General features: G+C 42.0%; 1 protein-coding gene across 18 annotated transcripts in view; it reads left to right on the forward strand.

Annotated features, from left to right (window-relative positions):
• Nucleotides 1–13741, forward strand: part of DTNB (dystrobrevin beta) — a 135178-nt gene that overhangs the window by 29133 nt on the left and 92304 nt on the right. For all 18 annotated transcript variants that reach the window (XR_011902996.1, XR_011902997.1, XM_072330818.1 and 15 more), the window contains exons 8-9: nucleotides 2679–2784; nucleotides 10903–11069. Coding sequence is in view for 16 of the 18 variants with exons in the window: in XM_072330818.1 (XP_072186919.1) it covers nucleotides 2679–2784; nucleotides 10903–11069 (273 nt within the window). In the remaining 2 variants the exon portion in view is untranslated. The remainder of the gene's footprint in view (nucleotides 1–2678; nucleotides 2785–10902; nucleotides 11070–13741) is intronic.

The following is a 13741-nucleotide window of genomic DNA, read 5'->3' on the forward strand; positions in this document are numbered from 1 at the left end:
AAATCCAGGGCCTGGGTCCGTGCTGCCCTCTGGTGCACTGCTGCGAAGTCACATTGCTCCAACAGGGCCTGGAAGGTTTAATTTGCTTGAGGGAAACATTTCCAGCATAAAAGCTGCTGTATTACATTTGACTTCTAATGTGAGTTGTGCGTGTTGTGCACAGAGATCTTTGTCACCAGGAAACATTTATGTATGACCTGGAGCAACCCACAGGAGGAGGAAGAACTTAGGGCTGCTCTGAGATACAAGGTTTCTGACTTTAACAAAAAGTAACATACATCTGACCTTAGGGCGTACATTGGTACTCAACTCTGTCTGGTTTTCGCTCCTCCTCATAATCCTTATGGCCACAATGAATTCTCTTGTTGCAAGTTCATATGGCCTTCAGCTGTCTGCTACCCATGTGAGACCTACAGGTCATATTAAAGGCACCTGGGGAGCACTCTTAGTGATATTTGGAGTCAGCCCCGAAGTAACATGACGGTAGGACACAGCAGGTCCTGTTCAAGTGAAACTATTCTGTTGTGTTCTCCTGCTGTTGCAATAACCCCCAAACTCATCTGTGAGCTTAGTTGGGTTGCAGTGACCCAAAATGTTGGCATGCATTTTGGATGCTTTATCTCTGGATTTGCTCAAGGCCAGGCTGGATGAGGCCCTGGGCAGCCTGATCTGGTGGGTGGTAACCATCCCATGGCAGGGGTTGGTGCTGAGGGGGCTTTCAGGACCCTTCCAACCCAAGCCATTCTATCATTCTGTGTCTCTGAATTTTAAGGTCCTTTCCAATCCAAGCATTCTGTGGTTCTTTAAAGACCCTGCCAACCCAACCACTCCATGAGGATTCTGTTATTTTCTATATTGGAAATGCTGTATCAAAACCAAAGTGCCCCTAGGCCATCTTGGTATGGCCCAGGTGCTGCATGCCCTTCTTCAGCTCTGGCAAAGAATTACAGCCAGAAAATGTTTCATGTGCTGCCATGCATGAGACAGGGTGAGAGATGGGAGTCAGACAAAACTGGGAGTCTTAGAGGAGTTTGTGTGTAATGCTATACAGTCATGGAATCATTGAATCATAAAATGGGTTGGGTTGGAAGGGTCCCTTAAGCCAGTTTCAACACCTGCCATAGGCTGGTTGCCACCCATCAGATCAGGTTGCCCAAAGCTCCATTCAACCTGGCATTGAGCACCAACTCTACCCATACAAGTGAACAATTAGTTAAGGCTGTTAGGATGTCTTATGCGCTGCTTGCATGTTGGGCAGTGATGGCATTCAACACCATGAGCACTGTGGTTCTCCAGGAAAGTGGTGGAGTCGCCATCCCTGGAGCTGTTCCAGAACCGTGGGGATGTGGCACTGAGGGATGTGGTCAGTGGACATGGGGGGGGTGGGTTGGGGTTAGACTGGGTGATCTTAGGTGTCTTTTCCAACCTGAATGGTTCTATGACTTCTTGTTTTTATGGTTCCTTGTTGTGTGAACAGGGCGTTGGGTTTTCAGGCTCTGCATGCTGTGAACAGTTCATAGAATAGAATCATGGAATGGTTTGGGTGGGAAGAGACCTTAAAGCCAATCCAGTTCCAACCCCCTGCCATCGGTAAGGTTGCAAACCATGAAATCAGTCCAGGGTCATCCAACCTGGCTTTGAGCACCTTGAGGGATGGGATATCTCCTATCAGAAAGCTTCCTTCAGCGCTGGTAGTGGGCTTCTTGGTGGCACTGAGATGTGGATTTGTTGAAAGGTGCTGGGTTTCTTCACCTCCACAGCGAGGAGGAGGCAGGTTGGTGGGGCAGAGCTTTGGGGATCCCAGCCTGGCTTTTCCTCCAGCTCTGCTTGCCCTGCCCTTTGGATGTTATTTGGGGTAGCAGCACCACAGGGGTAAGGTGAGGAAACAATGGTCATTTGCTTAGGAGGCATTCCTAATCCTCCAGCTGCCTGCATGCAAAGGCCAATGTATTCTCATGTTATATCCATAACACTCTCAACTGGCTGGCAACACTCAAATTTGTTACCAATTGTCTCCATCTGTTTGTATTTGCAGCAGAAATTTTCTCTTGCTCACTTGAATCTGAAACCTTAGAAAATACTGCTCTTAAAACATGAAAATACTGCTCTTAAATCGTTCCTTCTAATTATTTCATTCCAGTTTCATCCCCAGTGTTAATACATTTTCTAAGCCTTAGCATGATTCTCCACTTGCCTCCTGTTTTGTATTTGTTTGAAGTAACTTACTGTGTGGATACTGTATGAATATTGGTTATAATTACCTTCTATTTTTCTTAAATGTCTCCTTTTTTTCAGTGCTGCCCGTATGGTTGAAACACCTTTTCCTATGTTGTTAAATGATCTCCTCACATCTGTTGTATCCCTCATTGAGCTACAATTTGGGAGTTAATCCAGACTGACTTGTCCTCCGTGTTTTTCTGCTCATCCGTGTATCTTTAGTTTCTGTGCAGTGATGCTGTGTCTGTACTGATAACCTCTTTGTGGGTGCTGCTGTTAGCTCAGTGTAGATTGAAGCTCCCTGAGCAAAATGTCGCTTTTGCCTTTATAGCATTTGCTATAATATTGGTGGATGGAAGCAGAGCAGTAGAGAAACATTAAAGCTGCAGTTATTTTTGATGGTGAGATTTTGAAATGAAAATGGATGATTTTCTTAAGTTGTGTTTCTTTTTCCTTTGCAGAAAAAGATCACGCTAAACATGTTTTTAGACACATTGATGGCTGATCCACCTCCTCAGTGCCTTGTGTGGCTGCCTCTCATGCACAGACTTGCCCATGTTGAAAACGGTAAATGGAATATTTTGTACAGAACATCTGTCAGAGCAGGGCTGTACGTTGATCGGTACGTTGGTGTGCTGTCCTTTCTCAGTCAGTGTGTTCCCACTGTAACTGTTCAGGTCTCAGAGCACTTAAGCCTTAGGATTCTGTTGGAGTGACACATGCTCAGCATTTCTAGGAGGAAAATGGATGACTGATGGAACCAACAACAACGTCAGCTTGTTATTAGTATTTAAGTTAAGGTTCTAGCATCGTTAGCGGTGAAAGACAAAAAATAAAGTAGAAAAATGGCATTCTCTCAGCGCTCCCATTTATTCTGAAACTTTTTAAAGTAAATCTTCACTTGAATGATGCTTTAACATATGCTTTCAAGTGTGAACTTCCAAAGATGTTGGTACAGATTAAATGTCTGTCTTGAGCAGCATTTGAACACATGAGTCATAGAATCGCAGAATATCATGACCCATAAGGATCCATCGAGTCTGGCTCCATCTGGTCACTTCATTCACTCACTATGAATGTTGAGTTCCTCTCACTTCCAGACCTCTTCTAAAATTCCCTTTTTTACTGCTAATAAATGTATTCAAGGAGCAATAAGAGATGGAAAAACTAAATGTCATCTTTTGTTTCCTTCAACACACAGTAAAATCCTCTTATCATTCTTCAACACCTCTGCCCTACCAGATGTTATCTCTTCTTCAGCTTAGTATGTTTATAAGCATCTCAGGGTGTAGATTTCTTGCTTTTAAGACATAGATAAGTTCCCTCTTATCATTGCCCAGGCACAGCTTTAAAGCTCCAGCATTCTGTGTGTCTCTAGCTGAGTGTTCAGGATTTATTCCCTTCTCTGCTTCCTGATGTCTGTGAAGTGGTTCAGTGTTGCTGTGATTTCAATATGTTCTTTTGTGGCATTTATTTTATTGTCTTTTCTTGAGCCTCTTGCAAAGCATATCTGGTTGTGATTTTAATCTGCACTGGTGCAGTTCTGAATAAGAGCAGAGCTGCAATGCTCAGTGGGCTTTTCCTTGTTTATTGCAACAGAAGAGCTGGTTGATTTTCCAATTGCTCTGTATGTTTACAAATGTTTTCTGACAATTATGTGTACAATTGAAAAGAGAAAGAAAAAAAGTGATTTATCTTTTTGGGGGGATTAATGTCATGGAAACAGATCCGAAGGGGAAAACTTCTGAAAGAGCTGAGAAGGTTGATGTAATTGAAGTGTTAGACTGTGGTACTGCCAATCTGTTTCCCACCCTTATGTAACAGGTTGAAATGGCAACAGACACTGTTTGCTCTTTTTCATTTATCCTCTTATATTTATAAGCTTTTACTCCAAGTAAAGCATGCAGATCAGAACAAGTACAGTAAGGGAACAAGCAGTAAAAAATTAATATGAATTATAGGTCAGGGTAGAATTTCACAGAGCTCAGGGTAAAATGTTGAAGCATAGTGGAATAGTTCAGTTGGAAGGGACTTTCACCGACCGTCTGGTCCAACTACAAGGGAAATGGTGGAAAGATCTGGGGATAATCCAGTAGTCTGGGCTTTTTTCTTGAAACTACTTGGAAGAAATTACTAGTTAGCCAGAATGGTGATGTCCTGAACAGTGCCCTTTGCCATCAAGTTGTCACTGGTAGAAATACTTTGCTAGCTCATTTGCTAAGGACTTTGTAAGGACTGTACAGTGAGTCAGAAAAACAAGTGTATGTGTGGATAAGGACAGTGCCATTTGTCTTTAGGAGTTCCCATTTAAAGAATAACCCATTGCATTTTTTTGTAATGTTGGGTCATTCTTTGGTTGGGTTGTGGCTGCTTTGTGTGGCAAATCAATCTTAGGCTTTCCCAGAAGCTCAAAATCAGTGCAATAACTTCTGTAAGGGATTGAGAATTGCTACTTGCTCTTTTCCTGAAGTGACCCAATTCATGTTTAGCAACTGCTAAGCAGCCTTGCCTGTAGTAAATCGCCTTATTCCGAACAAGAAAGGATAGAACCTGGCAGTGGAATCCATTTTCAACTTGCCTTTGGAAATAAACAGATAAAAACAATAAAAAGCTCGAAAACCCACAGAACTGCAGTGCTTATGCCATTTTTCTCCTTTTTGTTCTCCATGTATTTTGAAAGGAAGAAGGTGATTTCCTGGAGAAATATGCCATACTTGCCTCTGTGCTCCCCCCAGGCTCCTGGGAATTCTCATTTCCATTAAGAAAGCTTTTCATAAGCTCACAGATGTCCCACAAAACCGCACAGAAATATCCTAACAGTGGCAAAGGAGTTCCAGTGGCAACTCCATGCTTTCATTTTGGTCTGATCCTCCTCTGAGAGGCATAATGTCACTTAACATGTACCAGTGATGAGCATACGGAAGCACATTTCAGAAAGAAGTAATATTCCAGGAGGTTTAAAACCCATCATTTCTTTCCTGGATAAAAATGCCGTAATGCTTTTCAGCCTTCCCTCTTGCTGGTCCCCAAGCTTTCCCGTGGAATGTAGGTTTCTGCAGAAGGCCACCCTTCATAGCCTGCTGCATGGCACGTGCCAGACTGCCGCAGTCCATCTGAAGCTGCTGATCCCGTGCAAGGAGCCCATCTGATCTGCAGGGTCAGGTGGAAAGCAGATCCGAAGAGAAAGCTTTATGTAAAAGTTTGGCAAAGCTTGAGAATTTTGATCATTCCTTTCATAGCTCACACTCAGACTTTAATTTCACAGGTTTTTCCCATCTCGTTTTTGCTAGAGTTTTGTAAAACTCAGGAGAGGAGGAAGACAAACCAATCGAGTGAACCCCGACCAACCAACACCTTCCCTCCTGCCCCTAGATTCTGCCAGTGCATTGTCCCCTCTTTACAAGCCTTTCCTCTTCTTCCATCCATATTGCTCAGGATATGTCTGTGCATGCCCGGTAACTTGTCAGAACTTATCTCGGAAGATGATCCAAGTTCTGTTTTGGTGCTTTTTATACATCTAATATATCACAGGAATTCATCATTGTAGTTGCCAGAAATTACATTTTTAATGCTTAGTAGTGCTTTCTACAGGAAAACTGAGTTCCAGCAGAAGAATACAGAACCCATTTGGGCATATTCACAACTTCATTGAATCAGGAGGTCAGGTTCCTTGTTTAATCAATAGATAAGTTTGGGTTCCTGTGTTGAACAGCCGTTTGAGCAGACCTCTCTCCATTGGGCTGGGCTGAGGATGTTAATCTGCTGGAAGACTTCATGACTCCTCTTTCTGCTCATTAGAATAGTTTCCATGGAAAAATGAAAAACTCTAGAGTTGGAACCTGGAGTTTGACACACGCATTATATACTGGGCATTATTTCTGTGCTAATTTTGCATGAGTTTGTTAGCAGTAGGATTTTTGTGGTATGTATGGCTTAATTGAGCAGACGATTACATTTTTATCTCATAGCGAACATCATTGTTGGTAAGTATTTTGCCTTGGAGTAGTAGAATTTAGATCTTCTGGATGTGCACATCAGTATTCCTGGCCTGGGTCCACAGGGACAAAGCACAGTCATGTAGCAGTATGTCAGCTTACAGATGTAGCTATTAGTACCAGATGAAAAAGAGTGGTATAAAGACAGATGTTTAAATAAAGGTTTGTATTTATAGTCATGGCAAGTTCTTCAAAGCGTTTCTCTTCCAACACTAATTCTGTCTTTGCCAGAGTTTTTGAACAATATGTTTTTCCACGTCTTCCCTGCAACGCTCTTACACAAAAATATTGCTTCATCTGCATCCTGCTTTAGCTTTCTACTTTCATTATCTCCTCTTTGATTTCTTTTCTTGTATTTTAAAGTTCTCATATTTTCATTTTCCTTTAGCTGCTAGTTTTTGTTTTTTTTCACATCCCTCTCGATTACTCCTACGCACTTTTATAAAGGCTCTGTTCTTTTCTCCTACCTATTTCTGTCTGTGTTTTGTTCTGGAGATCCTTCCCATGGAAATACTCTGTCATCTCTATGTAGACAACCTTCCTATGCTTCTCAGTTCCAGACCAGTCTCCAGTCTGCATATATCTTACCTGTCTCATGTATCTTTACATTAACAGTATTTTGAAATAGTATATCCAAAATGCAGATCCACAATTACTCTAAAACTTTTCCTCATTATTTCATTTCAAGTAATCTAACGTGTATATTGCTGCTGTATTTTGGAGGCCCTTGTCATATGTCCCAGTGGGAAACGCATTGTTCAGACAGAGCTGTTGCTTTGGCATCAGCAGAGAAGGCGTAAGATGAAAGATGGATGCACAGAAAGAGGGCAGCAAATGGAGATTTCAAGGCAGAGATTTGGGGGTTGCAGCTCAAAGGCTGATGGTGGAGAAACATTTACCATTTGGGTGAGAAACAGTAATGAGGGATTTTGACAGGAATGGCTTCTGTGGTAATGAGGCAGAGGGACTTACGTCCTCTTCTTCAGGAGTTAGAGAAGAAAATATGGACAAATTTTTGTGTCCTTATAATCCGAAAACCTAATTCAATATATTCCAACCATTGAGAAGACTTTTAAGATAACCAAGCCCAACCCAAACCCGTCCCAGCATGTCCTCTGACCATGGCCCTCAATGCCTCATCTTCGTGGTTCTGGAACAACTCTAGGGACCGTGGCCCCACCACCTCTCTGGGCAGCTGTACCACTGCATCACCGCTTTTATATGTATTTTGATATTGGAGAGTCAGAAAAGCAGACCACTGAAATGGGGGGGAAAGATCTTTGAATAAATTACAGTTTTGTAGAAGAGAGCAAATGAGAGGGATCTTTGAGACAGAGGAGGGAAGAAAAGGAGGAGGAGAACGGTCACGTCACATTTCCACTTGGAAGAATTTAACGTGTCCAGATCAGAGGAGAAATGTGAGTAAAAAGAGAGATTTGAATAATGACTGGACGATTGATGATGGCAGTTTTGTACACTGATGGCCGAAATAGTCTGCTGCTGAGAGTTAACTAGAAGAATTTTGGAGGCTGGCAGAGTTGGAAGAAGAGGACACGGCTGGGAACGGGTGAGGTGAGTTTTGTGATGTCTTAAAGCGTCTGCTGGCAGGAATCACAGTATCCTTTAGGTTGGAAAAGACATCTGAGATCATCAGGTCCAGTGCAGGAAGGAAGGAACAGGTTGTCTCTGTCAAAAAGGACCCAGGAGGAGTCTTGAATTTTTGAAGCACTGACAACCAGGAAAGGGAATGACTGAAGTCTTGGAAGCAGTGAAAAGTAGAAAGAAGCTTAGAACTCCCACTCCTGTACGTGACTGGAAGCTTTTAGTAAAGGGACACCTTCCTAAGAGGAAGTGTCAATAGCAAGAACTTGTTCAGATCACCGAGGCAGGGAAAATAAAGCATAAGCAATGACACCAGTGAATGTTTCAGAAGCAGAAAGGAAAGGAAGAATGAGATGGGATGAGGTCCGTGTGGTTCAAGCATGATGTGGAGTCAGGCATGTTGGCGGTATTAGAAACATTCTTGGAGGACCTCTTCATGGCAGCCTCAGTCCTGAATGGATTAGCGTGGGTAGAAGCATGGGAGGCAGTCTGAACAGGAGACAACTAAAGTCTGCAACGCCATATTTTATTGGCACATTGATGTATTCCAACAAGTTGAAAAAAAAGCATCTGTATCTGATTTTGTTGTAGCACACGGCGGTAACCAGGTAAGGAGGACCTCATAACCTCTGATAATGACTGTTTCAGTCTTTTTCCTCATCATTTTTCGAGCTTGCTTTTGCAGTATGCTCAGAACCCTGTTACCACTGTTACATTATCTGGTGTTCAGTTCATTAGAATGCTGTTACTGCTTTCTTTAAGTCAAGTTCATCAGCTTCAAGTTTTTGATTCTTCAGTTCAGAACTCCGCATTAAGGCAGTGACCCCATGCTTGATCCCAGCAGGAGACAGAAGCTCTCCATGGACAAAAGGGTTCTTGGAGGTGGATACCAAAAAGCCGTGGGAACACATTACATCATCCATTTCCTTTTCCAGAAGCAAACTTGGATGTATGTAAAAGTTCTCAGGAGATCTGCCCTGCAGCTGCTTAAAATGTTCAGTCCAAAGGTTTCAGCGTTGGTGAGGATGAGAAGCTGGGCTGAGATCAGTGTTAATTATTCTTAGGGTGAGAAAGTTTTCCCTAATATTCTAGCATAGATTTTTCTTACTGCAGTTTAAATCCTCAGCTCCCTGGGTTTTGGCTGCTGGCTCTGCAGAATGCATTGGTATTTCTGTAAGTATCTCTTGCGTGTTTGGTGCCTTCTCACAGTCACCTCTTAGCTAAGCTGCCTCCTTGTTCGTTGAAATGTGATGCCCCAAATTGGGCATTTTGTCAGTTTTTCAATATTTTTATGAAAACAGCGAGCAGCACTTGACCTGGAATAAAGCCCTTTGGAGCCCTTCTCATTAGATCATTCTGTTTGGATACTTTTCTGGTCTTTTCCAATGAGATTCACATTACAGTTACAGCCCTTTAATCTCCTGAGTATTTCCCTCTGTTAGACAGATACCACGGCACGCCAGTTTTGGAAGAATTACTGAAGTAAAATAGGAAATTGGTGACATTTAATGTTCTCTTTCTATGTTCAAGATCAATTAGCCTGGCATGGAAAGACACAAAGTTGAGTTGGGAAATGTTGTTTGTGTTCTTCAGGTGCTTAAATTGCTGTAGTATTTGTTCAAGTACTCTAGAAGTTAAGATAACATGGGAAAGGCTGTAGCTACATATGTATAATTTCATCTTCTCTTAAGGATCAGAAATAATTACAAGTTTTGTGGTATCTCTTTTAAATTTGCTTGCTAATTTTCTCTCACTGTTTTGTTTCTGTCTTTGTCCTGGGATGCTGCATTATTCTTTTAACCGTCTTCTATAGGCTTCATTTTGAATTTTAAGTTATTGAGCTCATCGTTTTAGTCAAGCTGCTCTTTTTACAACAGTCTGCTTCTTCTTCTGCCCAGAGATATTTATACTTGTTTCTTTAGCATTGTTTCTTTAAGGAACTGTCAATTCTCTGAACTTACTTTTCCTGTTAAATTGTGTCTTCTTGTATTATACTCACTAATTCTCATATGAATTTACTGAAGTCACTGAAATCTTGTTCTGTGCTTCCTAAGATTCAGAAAATTACTTTGTTGCTGTGTTAACTGAAGGTTGCTTGTCATCTTATTTATTACTTTTCCAACCAGTTCTTTTCTTATATTTGAAATGAATGTAGAACTTTCTTTTCATTGCTTTCTCTACCTTTAGGATAAAGATGTGGTCAGCAGTTCCTCTACAGCAGCTTCCATTTCCAATGGGCATTTGTATCATTGAAGTTGACTGTCTTCTATGTATCACTTTTTTATGTGGTGTTCCTGTGTAGCAATAAGAGCATCATCCACCTGATTCTTGGCTTATGATATTGCTGTCCAGGTTGATGCTCAAGTGGTCTTCCCTGTAGTTATTACCCTGATGTTTTCAATGACTTGGGCACACCCATCCACTCTTTGCATGGAGTTTCTGCACTGTCAAGCTGGGCAAACCCCTGGTCTATGGGAAGTGTCCTCTAGTAAAGGGCTTTAGAGCAGAAATACAGTGCTCTGAATTTGGGGGGGAAGCTCTTGGCTGACTCAGGTCCTTGAGGCAGAAATCAACCTTTGTGAACCTTTTTTAGAGGTCTTTCTTAATGTTGGTGATTCTATCCTTCTATCTAGGGATGTGGTGGGAATGGGTTGGGGTTGGACTCGATGACCTTTGTTATTTCAAGCTTCAGTGATTCTATGATTATATGAATGCGATGCTATTGCTTTCCCTGTCCCCTCATGTTCCATTGTTGAATTTGCATTGAGCTTTCTGGTTCTGAGGAAATCCAAAGAGGGAAGAAGCTGGAGAAGAAATATTGAACTTGTTGGATGGTGCTGATATGTTATCATCAGCTAACATATGTAGTTATGTTAGAACATATTAGTTCTTCCTAAATAATCTCTTCTGGACTCAGAAGCCCTGGTGTGGCTGGAGTAATAATTTCTTTTAGTGGTTAAAAACCTGGGTTGTAGTTCATTTGGGATTTTTTTTGGAAGCCTTCATGAAATGTAACGATTGCAGTTTTCTTAAGGTTTTGCTTATTACTTTTCACTTTTGTTTGTTTCCCTCCCCCATCTTCACCAAGTCTTCCATCCTGTGGAGTGTTCCTATTGCCGGTGTGAGAGCATGATGGGGTTCCGGTACCGGTGTCAACAGTGCCACAACTACCAGCTTTGCCAAAACTGCTTTTGGCGTGGCCATGCCAGTGGGCCTCACAGCAACCAGCACCAGATGAAGGAGCATTCCTCTTGGGTAACTTGCCTTTCTTTGTCTTCGTCAGCCTCTTCTGTACTGATGAAAGCTAAAGTTGTTTTTGTAACAGAACTGCACAGTAGGACTGTTAAAGGCTTTCAAATAGTCAAAGTGTGTAAATAGGTAGATTACTTTATTTTTACTTATTCATAATGTTATTCCTTTTTCAGTGGCTGTCGTATTCACTGGTGTTTAAAGCACACAGTACAGTCCTTTTCAAGGCCCTAACACATTGTTTTCTTCCCCCCTTCACCACAGTTCTACTTTTTTTATATATTATTTTATGCTACTATTATTTTCCTTCTATTCTAGCTTAAGAAGTCTTAAAGCTTGCAACTCCTTTCCTCCTCAGAAAGGTAAACCAATTGGCATGAATGCTGTTCTGAAGAAGGGTCTGTATCTAAGCAGCATCTTTAAGCACAGTATTTCTTTAAAAGAAAAGGGCTGTATGATAATCACATCTAAAGTAACAAGACAATTCTAGATGTAAAAACTTAATTTCTGGCAAAAGATTTAAGTCTTGATTTTTTACTTTTTCAAAGAGAAGATCAGATGATGACTGGATTATAATTAGTAATTATCTCCATGAGGAAGAATCGTTACGGTATGACTTTAATTTAGAAAGCTGGGGCTTAGTACCAGGCAGTAGTTAAACTATCGTCTAAAAAAGACTTTGATACTTAAAGGCAATTTGCTGAGGAATCTGTAGAAGGAAAGGAGTTTTAGCAACAGAAAATGCTGTTTTATTGCTCAGAAACAAGAGTTAGCTTGTCTTGGTAGGAAATTACAGCAGCAGCTGAAATGGAAGAAACGTTTTTAAAAGATGTTCTTATGTACATACACTGTGTTTGTAGGAAGATTAAGTAGAACAAATATAAAGATATGGGGGAACGTGAGCTAAAGGAATAAAAGGTAAGAGGGGTTTGGTATAGTCAGAATCCAAATCAAAGGGGGATTCAGTCAGAAGACAAAAGATTACCTGCAGGTGAAGCAAAGGCAGAAGGTAGAAATCAAGGACAAAATGGGGAAAATCAGGGGATTTCAGTGAACAGTAACAAATGTAACAAGCGTCTGTGTTCCTGTAACCTAAATCAATATTTCTTGTTCTGTCTCTAGAAACATCTGAACCTTTCTGATGATTTACTGTGGCTTTTTTTCTTTTCTGACTGGTTGGTTCTTAAGCAACAAAGTGTTCTGAGTGGACTAAAAAGTTCAGTGATGCATAAAATACCACTACAGACTTAGTAGTTCCCTGTAAAATGAATATGGAAGGGGGATTTTTTAAAAGAGGACCAATATCTTCCATTATTTTCTATCTGTGCATCTATTTATCTTTACTGGGGGCCTCAGTCCTGGACGTAGTACTGTAGGTGGGGCTTCGTGAAGGCAAGGTAGAGAGACACAGTCCCCTCCTTGCCCCGCTCCCACCCCTCTGTGGATGCAGCCCAGGTTGCTGTTGGCCTTCCAGGCTGCAGATGCACATTGCTGGCTCATACCCAGTTTTTCATCCACCAGGACCCCCAAGTCCTTCTCCACAGAGCTGCTCTCAATGAGTTCTCCCAGTCTGTACTCAAATCTGGGGTTGCCCTGGCCCAAGTGCAACATCGCTTGGCCTTGTTAGACCTCATCAGGTTCATATGTGCCCACTTTTCAAGCCTGTCCATGTCCTTCTGGATGGCATCTCCCCTTTCTCTCATGTTAACCACTCAGCTTGGTGCCATCAACAGACTCACCTAGGGTACAATTCATCCTACTGTCCTTGTCACTGATAAAGCTGTTGGAGTGCACCAGACCCAAGATGAGCAACCCCTGGGGGACTCAACTCATCACTGCCTCCATCTGGACATAGAACCATTAACTACAACCCTCTGACTGTGACCATCCAACCAATTCTTTATCCACAGAATAGCCCAGCCTTCAAACCCACATCTCTTCAGTGTAGAGTTAGGATGTGGTTGGGGGCCATGTCCAAGGCTTCACACGAGTCCAGGCAGACAACAGCAGTTGCCCTTCTTTTGTCCACCAGTGCCATCACTCCATCACAGAAGGCCACCAGGTGGGTCAGGCATAGTCTGCCCTTGGTGAAGCTGTGCTTGCTGCCTTGTCTCTGATCACCTCTTCATCTCACACGTGCTTAATGTCTCTTCCAGGAGGATCTGCTCCATGTTCTTCTATAAATAATAGTGTTTTGTTAGTTATAAGCACCCTTCAATGAGTGGCTTTGGAAGACTTATCAATAAACCCAGCAAATGTTCAGTGTCAGTAGGGATAAAATCTTGACTTCCATTGGGAAGCCATTGCAGTGAGCACTAATCCAATGGAGAATAACAGGCAGACCCTGTTATCTACAAGGTTATGGTTTAGCAATACTGTAAGTAGTTGTTAATAAGATTGTGTTTGCAAAATTGCTTCTCCTATATTTCTAGTTCGTTTAATTTTCCACTTAGACTGCCTTAAAGTAATACAACATCTGGAGCATGTTCCATTCTGTCCTCAGGGGCTGAGGGGACACAGTAGTAACTGAGGGCACACTACAGTGCAGGACTTGTGAGCCCAACAGGGGAGAAGAAAAAACCTCACTTCAGAATCTCTACCTTCAGACCTTTGACACTGAGAAATATGGTTTCGCTGCTTCCTGCTGCCGGAGCTGCACAAAGCCTGAGGCCAGCCAG

The sequence above is a fragment of the Excalfactoria chinensis genome, chromosome 3 (genome assembly GCF_039878825.1).
Source record: "Excalfactoria chinensis isolate bCotChi1 chromosome 3, bCotChi1.hap2, whole genome shotgun sequence".
Taxonomy (NCBI): Eukaryota; Metazoa; Chordata; class Aves; order Galliformes; family Phasianidae; genus Excalfactoria; species Excalfactoria chinensis.